Source organism: Haplochromis burtoni, unplaced genomic scaffold (assembly GCF_018398535.1).
Source record: "Haplochromis burtoni strain Fernald_Lab_line unplaced genomic scaffold, NCSU_Asbu1 Contig_10, whole genome shotgun sequence".
NCBI classification, from domain to species: Eukaryota; Metazoa; Chordata; class Actinopteri; order Cichliformes; family Cichlidae; genus Haplochromis; species Haplochromis burtoni.
In genome coordinates this window covers 1,165,243-1,188,005 of record NW_024582371.1, presented here as the reverse complement: position 1 = coordinate 1,188,005, position 22,763 = coordinate 1,165,243, and the positions used below count along the sequence as shown (strand labels likewise).

Genomic DNA, 22,763 nt, shown 5'->3' with positions numbered 1-22,763 from the left:
TTATTGACATGACATCATTAGTAATTTCCTATGAACATCTGATTTCAGTGGTATGGCATGTGTTTGTCAAAAGAAACCAGATGGCACTCAGAAGCCTCGGTTATGCCATCATAATGTTTCTGGAATCGCACTGGAACGAGATCTGGGTCAGATATATGGACAAACTCCTCGGAAGAGTTGCGGGGCTGCACCAGAGCGCGTTGCAGTCGACATGGAAAGTGACAAAACTGCATTACCACAACATCTTGCTTCCTATATTTCATGCCTTTCCTGTTGAAACAGGATACTGGCGTCAATATGCGGAGCGAGATACAAGTTGAGTCAAGAAGACTGCCTACTTCAAGGTCATCACAATCTTACATTCAAAAAGCAAACAGAATTTTGCACAATACCACCATGGTTAAAGAATTACATTATGCTAGTAAGTGAAGTTTGGCATTTTTCATCATAGACAAGCGTTTCCTTAAATACCAACATCCTCTGCAGCTTTAGGGGAATTCTTAGGAAACTTTAGTACGTCTGAGAAAATAATTCTGATGTTGTCACGGGGAGAGACTACATATTTATACTGGAAATTCTTCATTACAGTCTAGAGCTGTAAAGTATTAAAAAATGAACACACTACAAGGCAGGAAGGATGTAATAAAAGGAACCATCAAACAGATTTATGGAAAATTTAGGACTCTGTCTTTCTAGAGTTTGACTCATACTTGGGAGTAAAGGTGGAGGTCTCTGAGCCTTTGGTGCTTCAGCCGTCTCTTGTAAGTCCTTTAAGTTAATGGATATGAAATAAGAAATAGCTGTCCCTTTAAAACCCACTTAAACTCAAGTAACGCTCAGGTCTGAACCAAAAAAAGAAACCAAAGCCAAGCACCACTCAGATCCTAGTTGTTGAGAGGGCGAAGCAAAGTCCACTGGGCATGGCTGCGACTAGCATAATCTTGTCAGGTTTTATGGCTTATAATGACATGCTTTATAGATAATTCTTTAGCGGTATGGTGAAGAGTCACGCGAACTAATGATTTTACTAGCTAGAAATGCTTAACCATCTATTACCACGAGGAAGAAAATTAGAACAGCTAGAAGAAAAATCAGCTGTGTCCCAAGAGCTGAACATTGATTGAGCAAAATAAAAAAGCCCTGCACATATTTCTTTCAGGATTAAATCAATGTGTACCTATTAATCCAAGGTGAAAAAGTTATTCTTCCTTTTCCCTTCACTGTGTCTTAAAAGTAATGGCCATCATTCCTCTGATCTCACTGGGAAAGTATCCCTTTGAGACCGGAGGAGTCCATCACGTGAATGAGAAAAGTGAGTGTGCAAGACGTATTAGACACAGAAAGGAGACAACGGGATTGTCTGTTGGCAGCAACAGAGTGGATATGAGAAAAATCCCTGGAATGCTGAGAAAGCATAGCCTTCCCCGCCTGCAGACAGAGGAAGGAAACAACCATATTTGTCTAGCATGGAAACCAATAAAACCGAGCGCCAAACACGGGGAGGTAGCAAGTCAAAGCCGCAACTTTACAAATCGATAATTGGAATATCCACGTGCAGTACAAGAAACAATATCACTATCTGCCACAGCACGATCAAGCTCGAGTGACCTAAATAACCATCGGCTTCAACAAATCCACTCCCAAACAATGGCAACTGTCATCTGGTGTTTACCAAAAAAACAAAACAAAAACCACTTGGACACATGGATCCTTCGGGAGTTGCAATCTCATCACCTCACAGAGACTCTAAGAGCCTTTTATTCCATCAATCTACACTCTCTTCATTTTGTAATCACTTAACCGTCCGTCTGGGTTCACATACTCATCAGCTACAAGCCAGCAAACACAGACCACCCACCACATCCATCTAATGCGAACCCAGTAAGTGTAGGTCTGACTTCTCTTCCTGTTACTAAGGGATACTGTAGATCATTGGGGTTTACGGCCCCTTGTTGGGCTGTTTTCAACCTCTGCGACTGTGGGACTCGCTGTCCCTACTTTTATGACAATCACGATGAGAGCAAACAGTCCCCAAGAGGTGAAAAGAAAGAAAAAAGAAAAAGAGAGAAAACCTGTCACATCTTTATAACTTGTGAACCCCGAGGCCCAGTGCTGGAGCAAACAGAGATATTGGCCGCTGACCAGTCGTTACAGCTCCAAGCTTAGAGATACTAAGGGTTTTTTGTTCCTCGGCTAGGAGCGATTAGCTTAGACCAACCTGAGGGAAGGATATTGCTATACTATAAATCATAAACTATAAAATATCACACAAGTTTTTGTAGTAGGGAAAAATCACCAGCGTGTGATATGTACCTGGAATGCAGACAAACTGGGCTCTTGCGCCACTTCAGTAATCAGTCAACACATTTAGATGAGAACTCGTTTGATAGCCGTCTAGATCTACTGACTCACACATTGATATTCACCCTGCAGTACGCCCCGTCTGCCTGGACTGAAATTCCTCCAAGTTAACAGCTATGTCTCAGTTTGTTTGTGGCCGTACGTCAAAAGAGGTTTCTACATCTGTTCGGTCTTTTATGGGTACAAGTAAAATGCTTCTTGTCATAAATCCAAGGGGAACATTGTGTTTCTGACTGAAATGCCTGGCAGTAAGTAGAGCAAATACAAGACAAGTACTGACAGGGTTGGCGATAACGTTTGCCTTCGCCACAGGATTAGATGAGCTCTACATGCACCTCAGTGTGATGCTACTCACAATACCCTGCAGTTCATGGGAACCTGCATTTGTCTGTTTTAAGTATGCAATCTTTTTTTTTTTTGCACCTACAAAGACAAAGAAAGCTCAATTCAATAATTACACCAGGGTCCAAACCTATTAACTCCTAATCATCTCTGAAATAATAAACTGCAAATATTGAACATAACTACAGAATTAATACCTGTTAAGTCAGACTGACACTTACAGATCACCCGGTTTATTTGGATAGCAGTGCAATAATGCAATAAAACCAGCGAGCGCATAGTAGAAAACTAGATCTGTGTGAGCAATAGCTGGCAGGAAAGCTGGAATGATTTTATGTGTGTGCAATGTGCAGGCGTCTGTGTGCGTAGCTGCAAGTGCGAGTCTGTATGTTTGTCAGGCAAAGCAGCTCTGCACTTATATGGGCTGGAAAGTGGTCGCCGCTCTCGTCAATAGCAACAGAAGTTTATAAAAGAGTATCTGAAAATTTGTCCAGGGAAGGAGGAGGGCAGCGAACACACAGAGTACAAAGCACACAGCGGGAGTGTCATGCAAAGAAACTGCATGTTAGAACAGATCGGGAAGGGTTACCAAAATGAGCCATAAAAACATTTGAATAGTATGGAAATGCTTCTGTAGACAAAACCCTTTACTATCCGTGCCTAATAAAAAAGACAAAGAAAAAAAGTGATGTGACACATGCATATGCTGAGGCAGGGTAAGCCCTGATGACTGAGGTGGCCAAGCTGGTACTTAAAACCAACAGACTCTTGTTAACAGGCCGAGGCTTTCATAGAAGCTTAGAGGAAATCTCCGAGGAGAGTACAAACACCTCAACTGCTGCTCTGCACAGATGCAAAAAAAGTACAAAAGCTGATTCCATGTGCACTTTCTTACCCTTGACACGGTGAGAGGCATGTTGAAGTCCTTGCCACCCTGCAGCCTGAAGCCCCAAGGCGGCGAGCCGCTGAGGGTTACAGAGTACGTATTCATACCCTTGAGGAAGGAAAAAAAGGGGAAAGGAAACATCTTAATTAGCCAGAAAGCCCGGAAAAGGTTCTCAAGGTCCTTTATTATTTTGCTTTATCTGAAACAGTCTATCTGCTGGCTCTCAGCACCACCAGCCCACAAGAGCACACATACACACAGCATACAGAAAATAACACTCAACTTGTTTTCTTTTACAGCAGATAATGTCACGTCTTAGTTTTAGGAATAACCATGTTACGGCACGTCAAAATTAGGCAATAAAGAGGGAGCGGTGCCGGTTGGACGTGCCATTTTTACACATTTCAAAACACACAAATAGCCTGGTGTCATAATCTAAAGCTAAACTCTAAGGTGAAGTTGGAGTTTAATTCATTTCAGTCTACTGCAGCACCAATGTGCAGCATTTAGAAGATCTACTGCACAACAATAGCAGCAACAACTCCTCCTTCGCGGGGGATAATGTGCCACTTGCTGTATTCAGCCAGGTAACAGGTATCGTGGCTTCACCGCAATTAATTACTGCCAGTCTGCGGCAAGGCACTAAATAACTAGGTAGTTGTAAGAACCAAAGGGCAACATGAGATGCAGCCCTCTGTTAGTGGCTTACACAGAGTTAGGGTTTGACCACTGACCTCTGTGCTCACACGGCTACTCTAGCCCTGCTCCTCCTCCTCTTCCGCAAACCTACCAGGTGTCACAGGTCTCTGTGACACACAGCTATGCCACCTACCTTGTCCTCAAAGGTCAGCTGGTAGCCCAAACCTGGGAGAAAGCTAAAGAGTCAGTAAGCTGGAGCAAGCAAATTCCCTCTCTGTTGGCAAACCCTACCCCCTCGATCCTGACTGTGACACAGGCAAGCCGTAGCCTCTCCTCACTCCTCAGAGGCTATATAAGGAATGTAAAACTACACCAAACTATTTCAGCCCAACACCCACATGAGTCACAGGGAGAGGAGGAGGAGGAGGGGGGCAGAGGAGGATGGAGAGAGGTAACGTCAACGACCCATGGATTCTGGCACGGGCCAGGAGATTTTTTTTTCTCCTCCTCTAAGTTCATTGCACTTGGGAAACGGCAGACGGCCACAAATGAAGCAAAGCACACAACCCTCTACATTCTTTCTGTAGGGCATGAAACATAGTACAAGCAAGAAAAAAAAAAACCCTCAGCAATTATACTTTAACATCAAGCTCTTAAAGCAACAGAGCCGCTCACACACACTGTAAAGGCTGGTGAGACAGTGGTGTGCTCACAGATAAGGAAAATCTAGCCTTTAATCCAGCCTAGCCCAAATAATCCCACTAAGAAAACCTGCAAATCTGCTAAAGTTAATGGAAATCCTTAAAATAAAAAAAGACTTGCATTCGCATTCATTTACTGTCAATGCAGCCTCTAGATCTGTACAAACCTGACTCTTTATTGGCAAAGCTTAAATTAGTTTTTCTCAGAGCCAGGGAAATGAACTATGATACAGAGGAGCATAAGGCGACAGAGAAAGACCTGCAGCAGGAGCAGCAGGTAATGGAGGCTAGATTTCACTGGTGACAAACACCACACTGAAAGCTGATTACTCAGACTGTATTAAAGCGGAGGAAGTTACAGCATTAATGTGACTGCACTCCACTTAATTAAACACCACCCTGTATGATAGGCAAGAGAATAAAAGCATCCGTTTTAAGCCAATAAATGTGTGGCACTCATCCCCATGCTTATGGTGTTGCTATTTATAATCTTCTATATTATTGCTGCTGCTGCTGCATTAGTTCTATAGGAACTCGTGTTGCTCTTAATGAGAGCTCAAATACAAGGAATTTTTGGTTAACACGCTACGCAATTACGAGCTTACACGGGTTTCTTCAATGAGTCTAGCACACTAATTTCCCAGCGGTAATTAAAGGCCACGCTGTGAACGCTGTACCCCGGTTAACACCGCCGCAGACAGCCAGGTTTCCACTCGCGACAACACGGGACACGAAAACCAGACAAAACTCTCGGTTCTGACAAAGTAGTTAGCACAGCTACAGAGCAGCAGGGGCTCGGGGAAGATGGCCAGAAGCATGAGCCTGCACAGTTTGGAGCACCAGCTTAACCCATACAAACCTCCTCTGTGGGGAAAAAGTTGGTTTGAAGAAGTTACACAAACACACAAAGATGCATTAGCTTACCTCTTGTGTCTCTCTGTGCTCGCCGGACATCACGAGTGTACCGGATTAAAAATAATTAAAAAATTTGATAAGTGGGTTGGCAAGCAGGCAACTTTTCAGACTTCCTTGAAGCAAACGTCAGGAAGCCGCCGTGGATCCCCCTGGTGAGCAGCAAACTCATTCCCTCAAATTCTTTTTAGCAGGACTCTGCTGAGACGTCAGAAGTCACATGGGCGGAGGCTTCATTTCACTCAGAGGCCGAGTTGCACTCATCAGCTGCTACTACTAAAGCCATTCATCATAGCCGCCCTGAAACAGCTTTTCTCAATCACTCCGTCGGTTTTAACTAAAGGAACATAAATAAATAAATAAATAAATAAGACTATGCCTCAGGGATAAATATGAACTAATCCAGGACACCGCCCCTGAAGAATAATTTTTACACACGCTGTTTACTGTACTTACTATAGTAAGTACAGTAAATAATAATGGCTTAGCTATAGCTAAGCCATTATTATTTAATAGTAATAGGTAACTTAATTTGACATGACTTATCCTAGATGGAAAGAGAAACAGATATATACGTCTACAATAAACAACACAGTTAAAATGAAAGTTTCACAGGTGCCTGCATGGTAAGAGCCTTATACTATGAAATAGCGCAAGAGTCTGTAAAATAAAAAAGAAAAGTGAAGTTAGTTTAAAAAAGAAGAAGCAGTATTTGCTTCTACTGCAAGTGCTACTATGTTATATATGGCTTTATATTTTCTTTGAAAATGCTTTTGTGAAACATTTTTGAGGGAGGCTCCTTGGTAGGAAAACGGATAAGTGGATAAACGTCTCACCAAAAAACAAAACAAAACAAAAAAAGTTAAGAAAGTGCGCAGATACGGTCAGCTGCAATCAACACTCTTTATTATCATGCGCATGTCATCAATCGCAGTCCCTGGAACAGAAGTGGAGCTCTCGCTCTTTTGTACCTTTGTACATTCCAAAGAAAGGGGAGGAAGTCACAAAACGATCATACACATCGCTCGCTGTGAAACCTAACGGAACTTCCACTACAATGGGTATGCTGTTTCGTGCCCTTGGCGCTATCAGCACCTGCAAATGGAGTTGTTTTCTTTTGCTTAACGTAACAGGCGTTACGTTAAAAAAAACAAAAAAAACAAACGTAATTAATTCTGTTCGCAAACAAAAACAGGTGTTAAAAAAGGATTCTTTTGAACAATTGAGGAGGGTAATATTTATTATTAACATTCATGTGACAGGCACTATATCAGTTCTAGCCAGATTTATGCAATAATTAATGTGTATCTTCTTTTTTCAGCTGCTTCCTCTAGGGGTCGCTACAACTTTCGTCTCATCCTATCCCCAGCATCCTCCTCTGCCACACCAACCCTCTGCATGTTCTCCTTCACTACATCCATGAATCTCCTCTGTGGTCTTTTCCTCCTGCCTGACAGCTCCATCTTCAATATCCTTTGTCCACTATATCTACTATCACTCCTCTGCATGTATCCAAACCATATCAGCCTCGTCTCTTTAACTTTGTCCCCAAACTGTTTATCCAGTGCTGTTTTTTCCAATTATGGATTTTTAAATGGTACAAAACTCCACTAACACTAACCACATCGACCATTACTGAAAGGTCATTACTAATGATCATAAATGCAAAGCATAGGCCGTTAATAAGATCCGTAGCAGGAGTAAATAGCAAACAGGAGAAATATATAGAGTCAAGAGGGGTATATACAAAAATAAGAGAAAGGCACACTTTAGAGAACAAGTTGCAAAGTGCTTGGAAGCAGTGTAAAGAAAATACATGGTCTGAATAGACAGTGTGTGAGTCACCTGAGTGATGAGGATTACTCAAACCATGGTGAGGTGAGTGGGCAGGTGTGGGGTGTGGGTGTTTGTTGAGTGTTTAACAGTCCGAATGGCCCAGGAGAAGAAGCTGTTTGTGAGTCTGGAGGTGTAGGACCTGACTGACCGGAGATCTTGACCTGGCCTCCAGGGTTGGCAGAGGACAGTCAATGGTTTTTTGGGCGATGTTAATTACATTTGCACATCCTTCCTGCTCTCAGCTGTGGCCCCTGCGTACCCAACACCCAGGCAGTAGGAGAGCATGCTCCACTGTGGAGCAGTAGAAGGCCAGCGGAGGACAAGGTGAGCTCTTTTGTTTTAAGGACCTTCAGCTTTAGGTTATTTTCTGAGCACCAGTGTGACAAGTTTCTCTACCTCTGCCCTGTACGCCTCCATCAGAGATGAACCCAGTATGTCATCAGCATATTTGACGACTATGTTGGTTGGGTGGGTTGAGATCAGTGTAGAGGGCATACAATAGGGGGATCTGGTGCAGAGTGACAGCGAGTGGGGGGAGAGGTGGGGGCAAAGTCAGACTGATTGGGGGCGGTTAGTGAGGAAATCTTTGATCCAGAAGCAGGTGGCAGGGAGGATCTGAAGGTGTTCCAGTTAAGTGGTGAGGATGTCTGCTGCGTCTCCCTTTTAATGATCCACTCATGTAGATTTTGCTGAGGATATTTATTTTCCGGTGGGGGGGGGTGAATGCATAACCTTTATGCTTTTACGAACCATTTTCCATTTATAAATTGTGCTATATAAGGTTTGTATATATTTTTTTATTACTGTCACTGCATTAGCACTACAACCCTTGGAGATGACAGTGCTGTGCTGCAGATGGCCAGCAGATGGCGACAAACTCCAACAAAATGTAAAGGTCCCCTCGGGGTGCTGCCCCTGCTCTATCATCATACACATACTGGTTGAACAAGTGAAGAAATAATGAATCATCAGTTACGGCCTTTAATCGACGCGTAGATTGTTTGTTCCGTATGCTTTACTAGCTGACTCTAGTTTTCCAAGCGATATTTAGAATAGATAACACTCTAATCGAATTTTTAAGTTGTTACTATTAACGTTGCAGAGCTCGGTGGCCTGATTTTTTGTGGCTTTAACGTTTAGCAAGCTAAGCAAGCTCAGTCAAACTTCTACACTTTTTGTGAAAGATGGCTGACAACGGAGCGCACCCGACTGAAGAGGACCCGGCCGCCGCTTTCCTGGCTCAACAGGAGAATGAGATAGCGGGGATAGAAAACGATGGCGACGCATTTGGGATCCTAGAAGGAGCCGGTGTTCAGCAGCCGCAGACCGACAACTATGGCAAGCTTGTCCCTGAGCTAACGTCAGCTAACGAGCAAACAAAGCTAACTAGAGCTAGCTAATACTAATACAGGAACTTGCATCGGTAACTTGCTTAGTAGTTAGCCAACAAAGGCCCCACCGCCATATGTTAACAACACCGCTGTCTGATATAAGTGGTTAACACTCTTATTGCTTCCTATTTAGATTCAAACTAACAGTACGTTAGCCTTGTAGCTTAGCTAGCTGCGACAACGTAGGTTTTGTTTAACGCTATCCCACATAACATTAACTATGTGACACTAGCACCTTAAAACTAAGCAAGCGAACAAGTGCTACTGGCCTTCTAACCGACAAAGCAGCCCAGACAATATTAAGCAGGTAACCAAACAGGTGTTGCTGCATTTCTGAAGTCTTATCCGTTTCGAGACCAAAAGTTACACCACGGTGGTAGTAGCAGCAGCGAGCATAAGTCGCTCCAGATAGCAAGGAAGTATAAGCGGATAAACTCCAAGAAGTTCATCTAAACTTATATCTGTATTTTTTTGTTTTGTTTTTAAAAAAAAAAATGCTAGACGGGTTTGAAGAGCCTGCCACGTTGAATGGAGACCTGTTTCAGGTGAGCTTCAGTCTTGTCTGTCTCTTTATATAACCTATGTGTGGTTGAGTTTTATTCTGAACACCGCAATCATGTGATGAAGGATTTGCTGTGGCGTTCACGCATGAATGAAGCGAATAGCTGCTTCTAATGGTGTACATGTTTTGCGTACCCCAACAGGAGTCCAATGGCCCAACAGACAGCTACGCAGCCATCGCCCAGGTGGATATTCAAAGGCAAGAACCTGAAAGTTTACGCAAATGGAGGGAGGAGCAGAAGGCACGCCTTGAAGCATTAGGTTGGTAACAATGTTTCCCTGCCGCTGTCAGTGATTGTGTGTAATGCACTTAGTGCTGTGTAGCTCTTATGATTCTTCTTATTTTCCTTACAAGGTCCCTGGTTCATTTCACACCTATTTACTAACACTTCACTGTACTGCTATTTGCCCTTCTGTTAGAGGCTAAACTGGCTTTCAACACACTGGTGATAAAGTTTAAACTAATCAGAAAAGATCTGTGTCACACATAGAAACAGAAGAAATTAAATGTAATACAACTGTGTGACGTTTCTGCTTTCTTGCGTCCTAATAAGACTCGGCATCCAAGGCAGCGGAGGAAGAATGGAGAGTGAAAGCGAAGAAGGAGCTTGAAGACTGGCACGTACACCAAAATGAGCAGATGGAGAAGAATAAGACCAACAACAGGTTAGGATCTGACCTCCCCACCCCACCGCTAATGTGCAGAGAAGTAATCGATGATGGTGATGCTGTAATCACTCTACTACCTTTGTTTTGAATTTTGTATTGGTAGTTAGAGGTAGTTGTTCTTGGTAAAACAAACATTGTGGTTCAGTTAGCAAACATGCCTCGCTCTAAACTATAAACGTTCAGTGGAGGTCCTTATAGGTTCTTCCGAGGTGTGGGAAACTGTGCCTTTCTCTACAAGATTACATCCTAGACCTGTGTATGTTTTACAGCTGACTGATAAATTGACACGGTTGTGGTATATGTGTTGAATTTACTGCACCAAGGTGATCACAACAGATTACAACACTATAATACTTAATACTTCATTTAGCCTGGTTCCCCTCAGTGTCATAAACTGTGCAGTCTCTCTTTTCTTGACCAAGCTAACCAGTTATTCTCTCACACTTCCCAACAGACTCTATCCAAGTCTGGCACGGTACCGCTCTGCATCTGTAGCTCTTTTCTTTTTTCTTCTATTTTTTCTAAAGGACTGAGAGGCAATACTCTGATGAGATATTAGTCTACAGCTGTGTGTCCAGTTCAAGTGCCCAGAAAGCAAAACAGGAAACTAGCTAGCTGAAAAGAATGCAGACAGCAGAAAGAAAATGCTGCAGTCGCCCCCTCCCCATGCTAGAGCAAAGACCATCCTAGATTGTTTATGACACTAGTGCGAGATGTTTAGTCACTGTTTCCACCTCATTAGAAATGTTTCTCAGTTGCTTACAATAACCCAGACTCTAACACTTTTCTGCTTGTTGACTGACACTGAAACTGTTCTCCTCTCCTTCTTTTTTCCTGCTTTCTTGGCCTTGCTCTGCACGCTAGGATTGCTGATAAGGCTTTCTACAAACAGCCCAACTCTGATGTTATAGGCTTTGTGTACGTTTAGAATTCTTCTGCTTTCTAATATTGTATGATCTGCCCCCTGAATGACCTCTTTTGCCCACGATGCATGACCCAACACTGGAATTGTGTTTTGTTTTGTTTTTTCTTTTTTGTCAAAGGCTTCATTTGGCATTATTTGTGTTCTTTTTGACTGATTTGTGCCCTGGATGTTTTTATATACCAAAAATAAATATTAAATATGTCAACAATGAAGTGTATGTTGGGTATAAAGTATAGACTGTATGAAAGATGGATGTAGCTACCCTTAAGTCCAGTTATGCTTTTCCATGATTTGATATTGACAAATTGTTAGCCAATGAGCTGCTTCAATCTGACCCTTAGAATAATCAGGGGGTTTTTTTTGTTTGTTTATTTTTTTGTTTTTTAAATGGACCAAAAACTTCTGAGCCCATAAAGTCCTCGTGAAAAATTCTACTGATGTCAAAGAGTGAGGCAGCCGAGGATCTTTTTCAGCCACCTCTATTTATTTTCAAGTCCTTTATTAGTCTGGGATGTCGCCCCCTGCTGGCCATTAAAACAAAAGCAGGATTCGGGTTTTAGATCTGGAAGCTACATCTATCTTCTACACCATCTGCGGCATAAAGACATGCATGAGGTATTTTTTGCTTTTACTATCTCGTGAGCACGTGCTCTTGGTGTGATTGAACTTTGTGGTTGGGAACCGTGTTTGGCTCAGGCTGCGTTTGCTTTCGTGAAATCCCTCTGATAACCTCCAGCTCACCGACACCTTTCTGTGCTTCCCTTCACATCCACAGAGCATCTGAGGAGGCTTTCCTGGCAGAGACGGACAGCAACAGCCCCGGGTCTGAATGGGAGAGAGTAGCTCGTCTCTGTGACTTCAATCCAAAAACCAACAAGCAGGCGAAGGATGTTTCCCGAATGCGCTCTGTGCTGATCTCTCTCAAACAGACACCTCTAGTTCGCTAGAGCATGTCGCTGGGGGGAGCTAGAAACATTGCCTTTTAATCTCACTTTGCATCAGAAGGATTTGTATGCCCTTTTGTGTACGAAAAACACCCTGGTATGTTTATAACCTTTAAACACTTCCTGCCTTTAACGATGCCTGTTAGAGTCAAATAATATACTTAAACCTGTGAGAGGAGGGATTACTGTTACAACATCCTTTAGTTGGTCAGCTTCATCACTGCTATATTAAGAAAATATTGTTACTGTAAATTCAGTAATTTCCCTTTCTCCTTTAACTTATAAATTGTTACTAGGTCAACTTTATTGCATGCCTTCCTGATATTTTGGATGCACATTTTTAGTTGAATTTATAAATTAGCATTACGGTCAAACACTTAGCGATTAAGCACTGTTACAGATTAGATTGTAACCAGTTTTGCCTCTCATCAACTATAAACCATTAACCGAAGCACATTAATGTTCACTGTATTATATTATATCCCTAATTACTGTTTTTAAGTTAGCATATTTTTCACTATAACATACCCAAGCTCGTGGCCTTTTTTGATCGAACTCTTTCTACAATTTGAGCACTTAGCCGGATGAATTTCTCTTCAATTTGGCAAGATTTCAGCTAAATTAAGAAACATTGAACTACAACCAAAGATTTCATTGAAATTTTCAGAGTTCACACATTTTACGGCTTGTTTCTTATTTTGCTATATTATACCATTTTCTGTTACGCCAACAAATTTTAATTTTTTTTTTTAAAGAAATGATGCACGGGGTCATTTACAACAGCGATGTCTTCACACTGTTTCACATGCTGCCTATTTGGATTTAAGGAATAGTGAAAAAGTGAATGTTAAAAGGGAACTGGAAAATAAAAACAGTGTAGTATGATCACTTCAGCCGATTTGCCTTCAATTCTTAGCTGTGACTGTTGACACCTTAATGCACTTGTGATAATTGCTTACTTATGCCCTTGTATTTTGACATACAAGCAACTTTGATAGGTGGTTCAAACAGAGCATCAGAATGGAGAAGAAAGGTGATTTAAGTAACTTTGAATGTGGCATGGTTGTTAGTGCTGGAGTGGCTGCTCTGGGTATTTCAGAAACTGCTGATCTACTGAGATTTCCCCACACAAACAACTGAGGTTTACAGAGAAAGACCAGACTAGTTCAAGCTGATTGGAAGGCAACAGTAACCTGAATAACTGTTTGGTACAACCAAGGTATGCAGAAGAGCATCTCTGAATGCAGATCAGAAGACCACACCTGCTCTAGTCTCTGAGGAATGTTTCCAGCACCATATGTGCGACAAATAATTAAGGTAGCTCTAAAGTCAGTGATAATATTATGACCACGTTTGGGTTATTTACAGATATTTTAAATCTTTTAAGCATAATTTTTTATACATATCATGCTTAACTTGGCTAGCACAATTCTCTGAGAGGTGACTTTATAAAGTGTATAATTTACACTATTACACTACACATAACACCTGAAGGTCTTCTTAGGAGGATTTTATTCTGTTGAGTGTTTTAAGGTGGACTTGGGCCTAACTCAAGTCATTAACAACGAATTTCCACACTGAGTTTGTCAATATAACCTTATAGGTTAGCACACCAGGAAACTCAAACACAAGATATGGTGCTTTAGCTTAAATATGACACCAGGTTCAAATGTGACATTTTATTAGAATATAATAACAGTATGGGGGATACATTTGAAGCCGAGCTCACCAAATGAGCAAGAAGCAAGAAAACAATTTACATTTATCAGCAATTTGCTTCAACACAATTTTAGTAGTGTTAAAGAAGTCCAGCCTGCTTACTGGTAACAAGCCGATTCAACCTTGCTGTTCCACACTGTCAGCAAGAAGCGAAAATAATCATTTTTTTGTGAGTGATTCACAGTTTTTAAACAGCAATAAATAATGCTGACATTTACATATGTGTCTGAAGAATGTTAAAGACCCAATACATTATTCAGCTCATTTAAAGAAGTCCAGAGTCTGCTGCGATTCCACACACTGAATGGACAATGGCAGAGATGTGGGATCGATCCATTTCACTGCTTGGGTTTCAGAGCCGTGGCAAAAACACCAACAATAATGGCAACTACAGTGAAGCCTTGAGCAAAGATGCGTCCCCTCATCAAGAGCTGGGACTGTCTGGTTTTCCCTTGATGGAAGGCACGGAGACCATAAATCAGCGCTCCCGCTGTTCCCAAACAACCTGGAAAATAAAGAAATTATAGCTTATAAACCCAGTTTATTAGGACAGTTAACTGGATCCACAGACAAGGAAAAACTCATGGCTGAATAGTGTAACTAATATCAAGTAGAATGGGGTGATGGAGATATAAAAGCTGCACTTTCCTTTGGCACAGACACTTTTTAGTCATCAGGGTGGCTGCAGTCAACGGTAAAATAAAAGGAGAACTGCCTCGGATTACAGTTTTGTTCATTTCTAATGACAGCATTATTGCTACAGATGTCAACAACAGATGACCTCAGCGTAAACAGCTTCTAAATTAGAATCTTAAACGCTTCAGGGAACACAAAACAAGAATCAGCAATAATATCATAGGCATCAACGGACTATATGTATGATTTTGGGAGTAACGATGAAAGAAAACAGCACAGGCTATTTTAATAAAGCACTCGTGAAGCAACAGTAAGTAGTATATCAGATACAGAATTACGTAAATAACTGTTGACAGATGAACAAGAATGTGAGATACAGTCCAATTATATCCCAAACATGTTTGTCCGGTTTTACATTATCCACTTAAAACTGCTTTTAATACGCTTTGATGTATTGAAGGTTTTATTGTGCAGACCACGAGTTACAAAACATGAAGAATGACCACAATGACCTCCGGGGGTTGAGAGGACGCTGCCGCACAACTGGAGGAGCAGATCCGGGAATATTTCCGGTACCGAAAGCAGATAGTTGGGAAATATGTCATAGGTTACGTTGATCTAGCCACACACCTCTGCTGTGTTATCAGCTGATGTCGTGCCAACCTCCTACCCAAGCCTTTATGTTTTATATTTAAGCGCTAACATAGTTGTGTGAAGTAGAGGACATAGCAGACCGCAGTTGTGACTTTACGGTGCAGCGCTTTTCTCCGCTTGTGTAACTCACCTATCGGGACGAATGGGTTCTCCTTGGTTTTCCTCGCAAACTTTTCCTTGAAAGTCTCATCTTTGACTTTAGGCAAAGGGTTGAAGCCTTCGATGTTTGGAGCCTGGGATAAATCAAACGGCACAGCTCCCCGCGGAGCTGCTCCGGGTGTTTGCTCTGCAACTCCGGGTGTTGCCGCTGCCGCCATGCTTACCTTGGGTATGACAACCAGGAAATCCCAAGAACTACATTTCCGGTTAAATTTTTCCACGGCTTCACAATAAAGGTCCAAATATTTTAAATAAATAAATAAAAATAAAAGAATGTGAATGCTGGTTACCTGCTGGAAACCTTGGTTAGAGAGGAATGCCTTGGACAAATTCATCAATCTTTCACTTCAGAAATATAAAACTGAAATATAAATTAGACTAAACACTGACCATGGCCTCTTAGTGCAGATATTCAAGTATTTTAGTATACAAGTATTTAAAATCATACCCAGCTGCAGCAATATTATGATATGTCTGCAATATTATGATCCAATATCTGATTGTGCGCAGCAAGTGCTTTTTTTTTAACTTTAGAGTACACTTTATTGCAGCTTCTCAATGCACAACTTTCAACTCAAAGCTAAACTCTCCCCCCACCTATTTGCAGGTGTGTTAAATGTGCAGTTTTTAACTTGAACAGAAATTAAAAAGTCAGATTTGTTTTAGAATAAAGTTCAGCGGATGTTAAATTCAATTTAGGTCATTTACTGTCCAGTGATGTAACTGGATACTTACCACAATCAATCAAGATTGAGGTTCTATATACACAGCAGGATGGTTCCATTTTAATAATAAAAATGTCATGACTTGTAATTACTTGAAATTGAATCCCATATTTAAAAAAATAAATAAATAAATAAAAAGTGGCCTAATAAATATTTGTAGCAACTGCTGGACTTTCTAATTTTCCTGAATGTGAGGTTTCACTTTCCAGTGGCACATTCCTTATGTGCTGTACAATGCATCAATGAAACAGCTACACATTAAATATAAACGAATCTTCAGGTGCCACATTTGATCTTAATCACAAATTGTTTGCTATAGGGAGGAAAGCTACGCGGTATATTGGGAGTTTCACATAGCTCTCAATTTTTCACAAAATAAACCCCACTCTTACCACTGAGTGGCAGTATTGTATAACCTTCACTGATTCTCAAACATGAAATCACCCCCCCTCAGTGAAGCACTTAGAATGAAATACTTTAATGTCTGCCTAAGAAATCATGCAGTCAGGAAGCTTGAGCCCGAAGAGGAATAAAAAATAAAAATCTAGTGGAAAAAAAAAAACAACCCAAAACTTAACTGAAGACTCAGGAGTCATATGCATCAACAAAGGTAAACAAAAAGGCTTCAGCACAAATATTTTTCAATCTTTTTATTGAATATTAAGGTAAATATTTCACATTAATACAGGCTACATAAAGTAGAGCCACTATACGACATGAAATTTACTCTCATTTTAACCCTTTTTAGTATGTAAACAATTATACATGTATTTACCACTCTAAAAGGTTCTGATTTCGCTCTTCAGGTAATCATCATCTAGTTCTGGGCCAAGTTTAAATAGCTACTTCATGTTGAGCCCCCCCACCCCCACCCCGCAGCCCAAGAACGGTGTACGCGGGTTTAAAGTCAAAAATCGCTAAACTACGCAGAGAATGGATCCTGTTGAACAGGTGATCGCGCGCGTGTGTGTGTTTGCATCATTGGGACACTGATAACAGCTCTGGCCCAATTTCCTCTTTCCTCGTTAGATAGGCACATCAAAGAATGGCGTCAAAGAGAACTTCCAATTCTTCAACCTTTACTCTGCATTTCAGGTCTCTACTAAAGTTTAAAAGTTTACGCGTTAATTTTTTCGTCGTCTTATTCGGTCGTATCGGTCAGTTGGTATTACATGTTTGCACTGTGGGTCATGCTGTGTGTGTTTGATTGCTGTAGGATGCCGTCTAATTGACATGGTTCAGGTGCACATTGCCCACATGAGGTGCCCAGGTACCGGTCCACACCTGAAGGAGAGAGGAGAAAGGTCAGGGGGGTTTATTAGTCAAATGCTGCTCCTTATAAAATGGCATAAATCTGCACAAGTGTCGCAAGTCTGATTTTAATAAAGGCCAACTTTACCTGCTGTTGTGGGTCAGAGTTATCTGCATTGTTTGGGACCACTTTAATGATGGGGCTCCATGCAGGGTCACCAGCGTGACCAGCGTGCAAACCATTGTACATCGGCCCCCCTGGGCCTTCTGCCATGGTAGGATGAGGGGGCAGCATGGTTCCTCCATACATAGACATTGGCATCCCCTGGACAAAATGGACACAGATAGCCGGTAAAACACAAGTAGACAGACAAATGGGCATTGAAAGTCCGTCAGAGCTGTTACTCCGAGTTACCTTTGGGAAATCCATGTAACTGTTGGGCAAATGCTGCGGCTGGTGGTAGTTGTTAGCAGGGTTTGCGATGCCCGTGTCGTCCTGCTCCATGGGCTGGTGCTGAGAGAAGGCCGATTGCTCCGCGTGCATCTGCGGGTGCATCATGTGGCTGTTCATCAAGGGCTGGGACCAACCAGACATGGCCTCTATACCAAAACAACACAAGGCGGTTTTATCGCTGGACGCCAAAGTTACCGAGAACCCATTTCTGTATATGGCTGTGTTCAACTCTCACACGGGCCCAATTTGCTCTTACCTGAACCACTGCCAACCCCGAATGACCAAATGCCTCCCTGTCCAACTGATGCCGTGTAGCTGGTTGTGAGCAGAGGTGGGTTTACAGACCCCGTCTGTCTGATCCTGGCCAACCGCTCTGTGCCGATGGGTGGGGGAACCTTCCGGTCCTGTTGCGAGGAGCTGCCTGGCTTAGGCTGAGGAGGTGAAGCAACCGCTGAGGTGGAAAGGGCAGAGGAGGACACCGTGGAGGGAGGTGGGACAGGAGATTCACCTGGTGGGAAAAGACAAAGCCTAGGTTAGAGCACTTCCAAATAATTTTTAAGAGACTGATTTATTTTATTTTTTTAAACAAGCATGGAAAAATGCTATTAAACTCTCTAATATTAAATTAATGTTAAAGGGGTTATAAAAGGGGTCAGGGGTACATTTAAGGCTTAAAATCTAAAAGAATTAAAGAGAAGCAGTCTGTGAGCCTGGTACCTGATGTGGATGCACTCCATGGGTGGGGGGAAAAGTGCTGTCTGCTGAATGAGGGTGTGCCAGCTGTATGACCAGGTAGAAAAACAGCACTGCCAGAGATCCCGGTGGCAAAGTTAGGCAACGCTAAGGACACAGACAATAGAAGGAGACTGTCAGCTTTACAGTACTAAATATAAATAAGACCTTACATGTCAACATAGATTCACCACATCCGCTTGCATGTGTACTGTAATCACCACCTTCTTTATTTCTCCTGAAATTATTCTGATAATTATTTTGATTATTAAACCCAAAGAACTGGAATTAAACAAAAATGCAGCCATACCGATGGGGCTGTTGACCATCCTCTGGGTGGTGGAACGGTAGCCAGGGGCTTTTGAGCTGTCTGGAGGAGGTGGGGGCATCATATTCTCCATCTGGCCCATGCTCATGTACGCTTGCTGAGCCGAGAAAGACTGCTCTGGGGGTGATCGAGTAGGCAAATGGCATGCACCCCACACTGGATTGTTTCCCACCTGCTAAGGCAAGCACAACTGATTACTATCACAATCCAGCTGAATGGTGCCCTTACCAAAGTAAATGCACGGTCAAGTAAAGTTGTAGTTGTGAAGATTTATTTACGCCTACCTGGTTGCCGTTATCAAAGATGCTGCTGAAACTGAAGAGACCTGTATGACCGAGGTTGGCGTGCATCTGCTGAGGCTTGCCTGCATTGGCGACATGCTGCATTTGAGAACCGTTCATCATTCCAAGATTACCAGAGACCTGAAGGGAGCCTGGGATCTGGGCTTGAGCTTGGGTCTGAGCTTGTGGAGGCAAACTTGTTGGCTGGGAAGTTGGGTTTTGGGTTTGTTTTGGGACTTCTTGGTGAGTGCTGAAGGGTACAAACACAGACTGTTGTTGCTGCTGTGTTTGCTGCTGCTGCTCAGAAAGGGAATAATAAGGCCCTGATGGCTGCATACGATGGGAGACTCTGGGCGCAGGTGCTGAGAAGTGGGGTACTGTGTTGTTGGGGTGCGCGACGTTGTGCGAGAAAACAGCAGCAGGTGCTGTGGGTAGGTGAGAACTGGGCTGTGGGTTGAGGTGAGGCTGCGGAACATCTGTGGATGGTACAGAGGAGGGAGGGGGAGGTAACTGCTGGCGGGGTTCTGGCTTTGGAGCTAAGGACATGGCAGGGGCCGCGAAACTCACAGAGTTGCCGCTCTCGCTGACAGCAGCGGGCTGGCTCTCTACGGGCAGAGACGACTTGTCTTTTCCAGCAGGGGGAGCAGCACTGGGCTCTGTTTTAACTGGCTGGATGGGGGGCTGTGAAATGGGTCCCACTGGCTGCTGAGGAGCATTTGCCGTAGTTGTAGTGGAACTGTGATGTGCGGGAGAGCCGGTGCCTCGTACTGTACTACTGCCACTGGAAGGCAACGAAACAGAAACAGGTGTGACACCGGCAGTCTTGGGGTCTGGGGCAAAGAGCTGTTTTCTGACAGAGGAAGGCGTAGCGACACTCTGTTGGGGATTATATGGAGTAGGGTTAGGCGTAAGAGGTGTAGCTATAGCAGCGGATGTGTTGGGAGCACTGGTGGTGGCGGTATTGGTGGTCGTGACTGGGACTCCTGAGCTTGCGGTGCTGCTGTGTTCACTGTGATTCGAGTTGGGTCTGGCCTGTGGTCCTGTGTTACTGGATCCTCCGCTGTGTTTGGGGGAGCTGTTAGCACTGCCGGGACTCACAGGGCGCACGGGGAAGGGTCCCCAGGTGCTAGCAGCAGGAGAGAAGGTGCCACCAAACTGCGCCATGGGTAGACGAGGGTGCCTGATCTGGTGCATGGTCTGAGCAGCCAGGAGCGCCAGCTGAGGGTGGGTGTATGCCAGGGACAGGGACACTGGGAAAGGCTGCCTGACGTTTGACGACAGCCCTTTCCCGATCTTTCCCCCAGCCTGAGAAGAGGATGAAGACGAGGATGAGGGAGGCTGGAACGAGACGCCTGTTGACGTGGGCAATGAGCTTAGAGCCTTTGGCCCAGTGGTTGAACCACTGGTGGCCCCCGTGGTACTGGGGAAGGAAGCTGAGGTCGTTTTCGAGCCCGGTGCTCTGATGTGAATCCGGGGAATCAGATCCTCAAGCTCTTTGGCCGGGTCCTGGATCAGAGCATTGATCAGCTGGACTGCATGCCTTGTAGACTCCGTGCCTCCTCTGAAACAAAACACCAGAATATGCTTATTCAAAAATATGTCCTTAAAAAAAATCTGGCAAAAAAAGGGTTTTAAAAATATGTCATTTATTATTTTGCCAAATAACTGCCCACCAACTGTAGCTCTAGGTTCTGCACCTCATACAAAACACCAAACCCAGAAAAGCTCAATACACAACATTAAGCTGCAAAACTACACCAAAGAGGAAGTAAAGTTTCTAGATGTGCTTATTTTCCCTCTACACACTAAATATAGTATAGCTCGCCGCAATTTCGTAAGTCATTTTAATCACTCATTTTCATTTCAGCCTTAAGCATCCATGATGTGAATAAAGAGCAGTAAACCTATTAAAGAGGCTGACCCATACTTTCAAAATAGCATGGATGTTCATATGTAGCAATAGAGGCAAAGCTGTTTTGCAGGCTATGTAGAGGTATACAGGCAAGCTTTGCATACGTTCAATCCCAAAATATGCTTCTTAACTTTATTCTGAAAAAACGCAATGTCTTGCAAAGACTCCTTATATGATATCTCACTCTTCCACCTCCGCTTTGTGAACTGGGAGTATTTTGAGGAAAATACTAGCAAAAGAAAATCGGCATATTTCGCACATTAAATGTCAGATCTGTATTTTGTCATGCCCCCCCCCCCAAAAAAAAAGCAGGCTTCATATACCAGTCCATCTGATATAATTTAGCTGTAATGGCTTTGTAGTCCAGCAGAGGGTGCTGCTTTTACCTTATAGTGATCATCCTCTCTCCATTCTTGTCCTTCTGCTTGTCCACGTCAATGTGAGCTCCTGTCACATCCTGGATGGCTGTTATGTTGCAGCCTCCTCGACCCATGATCCGAGACACAACCGACGCTGGTACAGAAAGCTTCTTTGATCTTCAAAAGAACACGTGAAATGATGATATTAATGTTTGTACTATAGCTGTCTCTTAATTCAATCAAAAAAACATGCAATCATTGGCTTTGTGTGCAAGCAATGCCTTGCCTTAAGATGTATACATAATAATATAATAAAAGAAAAAAGTAAAATTTGACAATGGGGAGAACAAAAAAGTAAGTATTGCTGTTGATAATTTGCACACGTCGAGTCAAACTCATAAACTGACCTTCTGACGACCTCCTTCCAACCTTCTTCTCTTTTCTGGCCTCTCTTTGGACTCGTGAGGCTGAGCTTACTGTTGGGTGAGGTGACAGGAAGAGCCATGGTCTTGAACGGGGAGGGCAGGGAGTTGGTGGTGGAGTCGCTTGCATCTACAGCTCTGGAACCAGACAGACTGTTTGCTTACACACATGATAGGACGCAACAAAGTAGTAGTTGTTATGTCTAAAGATCCAAAGTTACACACAAAAGTACATGTCCAACAACAAACGTGCCCGCTCGATCAGAGACTCACTTTTGCGTTGGTTTTGAGATGGAGACTGTGACTTTGTTTTCCACTTTGCCGTCACTCTGCGTCTGGGAACTGTGTCTCTTCTCTGGGCCGGACAGGAGGGCCTGGACTGCTCCTGAGGAGGGGGCAGAGGAAGAAGAGGACGACGAGGAAGAGGAGGAGGAGGTGCCGGAGGAGGTGAGGTCAGGGAGGTAGTTGAGCTCCTGACTCTTGCTCCCACTGCTGCTGCTCTCACTGGCACAGTCTGTGCTATCCAAGGGGTCAGAATCACTGTTGCCGCCTGCCACTCCCCCACCCCCACCCCGTGGCTCGCCGTGGATCTTGTTCTTGTCAGCTTTGTGCTGCGCTAGTGCAACCTGTTAAGAAATGCATACATTTGGTCATTTCCCCCTCTTCAATCTTTAGGATAAGCTGGAGATGAAAACAGGGCAGATTAAAAAGAGTAGTGCTCACCTGCGGATCTTGCAATATGATGGGTTCATTGGGCACCGAATCCTTGGTCTTGTTCTTTTTGTTCTTCCGATTGGTGCTTGGGGTAGTGGCCACACTCGCTCGCTTCTTACTAAAAGCTGTAGTGAAAGTGGTGGAGGTGGCAGATATACCAATGGTGGTGGTGGTAGTTGCACTCGGAGGTTCAATTGGAACCTCTGCTTCTGAGGAAGGCGAGGGGTAAAATTCAGGCATTAGGAAGAAT

At 43.3% G+C, this 22,763-nt stretch overlaps 3 protein-coding genes across 14 annotated transcripts in view; 1 reads left to right on the top strand and 2 right to left on the bottom strand.

Annotated features, from left to right (window-relative positions):
* Nucleotides 1-6,060, bottom strand: part of pdlim7 (PDZ and LIM domain 7) — a 32,885-nt gene extending 26,825 nt beyond the window's left edge. Inside the window, exons 1-2 of one of the 3 annotated variants that reach the window (XM_042228868.1) lie at nt 5,854-6,060; nt 3,599-3,697 (exon numbers count right to left, since the gene is read on the bottom strand). In XM_042228868.1, coding sequence (XP_042084802.1) covers nt 3,599-3,697; nt 5,854-5,883 — 129 coding nt within the window. In that variant the 5' untranslated portion in view covers nt 5,884-6,060. The other 2 variants (XM_042228869.1, XM_042228873.1) reach the window with 2 other exon arrangements.
* Nucleotides 6,061-8,578: 2,518 nt separating this feature from the next.
* cltb (clathrin, light chain B) lies at nt 8,579-13,060 on the top strand. 3 transcript variants are annotated; one of them, XM_005927944.2, is made up of 6 exons: nt 8,579-9,015; nt 9,570-9,613; nt 9,773-9,890; nt 10,184-10,295; nt 11,163-11,216; nt 11,999-13,060. In XM_005927944.2, the coding sequence occupies exons 1-6, from the start codon at nt 8,862-8,864 to the stop codon at nt 12,168-12,170; spliced, it is 654 nt and encodes a 217-aa protein (XP_005928006.1). In that variant the 5' UTR covers nt 8,579-8,861; the 3' UTR covers nt 12,171-13,060. The 3 variants fall into 3 exon arrangements, with proteins under 3 accessions (XP_005928006.1, XP_005928007.1, XP_005928008.1); XM_005927945.2 differs by lacking the exon at nt 11,163-11,216 and adding an exon at nt 10,753-10,773; XM_005927946.2 differs by lacking the exon at nt 11,163-11,216 and having other exon boundaries at nt 8,584-9,015.
* A 771-nt stretch (nt 13,061-13,831) lies between these two features.
* ankhd1 (ankyrin repeat and KH domain containing 1) overlaps nt 13,832-22,763 on the bottom strand; it is a 34,520-nt gene continuing 25,588 nt past the window's right edge. For 6 of the 8 annotated variants that reach the window (XM_014335369.2, XM_014335371.2, XM_005927948.3 and 3 more), the window contains exons 29-40: nt 22,523-22,722; nt 22,073-22,425; nt 21,785-21,937; nt 21,405-21,554; nt 19,110-20,667; nt 18,808-19,000; nt 18,483-18,605; nt 18,022-18,273; nt 17,727-17,911; nt 17,460-17,636; nt 15,307-17,344; nt 13,832-14,391 (exon numbers count right to left, since the gene is read on the bottom strand). In XM_014335369.2, the coding sequence (XP_014190855.1) occupies nt 17,285-17,344; nt 17,460-17,636; nt 17,727-17,911; nt 18,022-18,273; nt 18,483-18,605; nt 18,808-19,000; nt 19,110-20,667; nt 21,405-21,554; nt 21,785-21,937; nt 22,073-22,425; nt 22,523-22,722 (3,404 nt within the window). In that variant the 3' untranslated portion in view covers nt 13,832-14,391; nt 15,307-17,284. The remainder of the gene's footprint in view (nt 14,392-15,306; nt 17,345-17,459; nt 17,637-17,726; nt 17,912-18,021; nt 18,274-18,482; nt 18,606-18,807; nt 19,001-19,109; nt 20,668-21,404; nt 21,555-21,784; nt 21,938-22,072; nt 22,426-22,522; nt 22,723-22,763) is intronic. The other 2 variants (XM_014335370.2, XM_014335372.2) reach the window with 1 other exon arrangement.

Bases quoted from the DNA above. Each gene is read 5' to 3' on its own strand.
- cltb (XM_005927944.2), top strand. From the start codon at position 8,862: ATGGCTGACAACGGAGCGCACCCGACTGAAGAGGACCCGGCCGCCGCT. The intron at 9,891-10,183 runs GTTGGTAACAAT...CGTCCTAATAAG, and splicing joins GGCACGCCTTGAAGCATTAG to ACTCGGCATCCAAGGCAGCG. The intron at 10,296-11,162 runs GTTAGGATCTGA...TCTGCACGCTAG, and splicing joins AAGAATAAGACCAACAACAG to GATTGCTGATAAGGCTTTCT.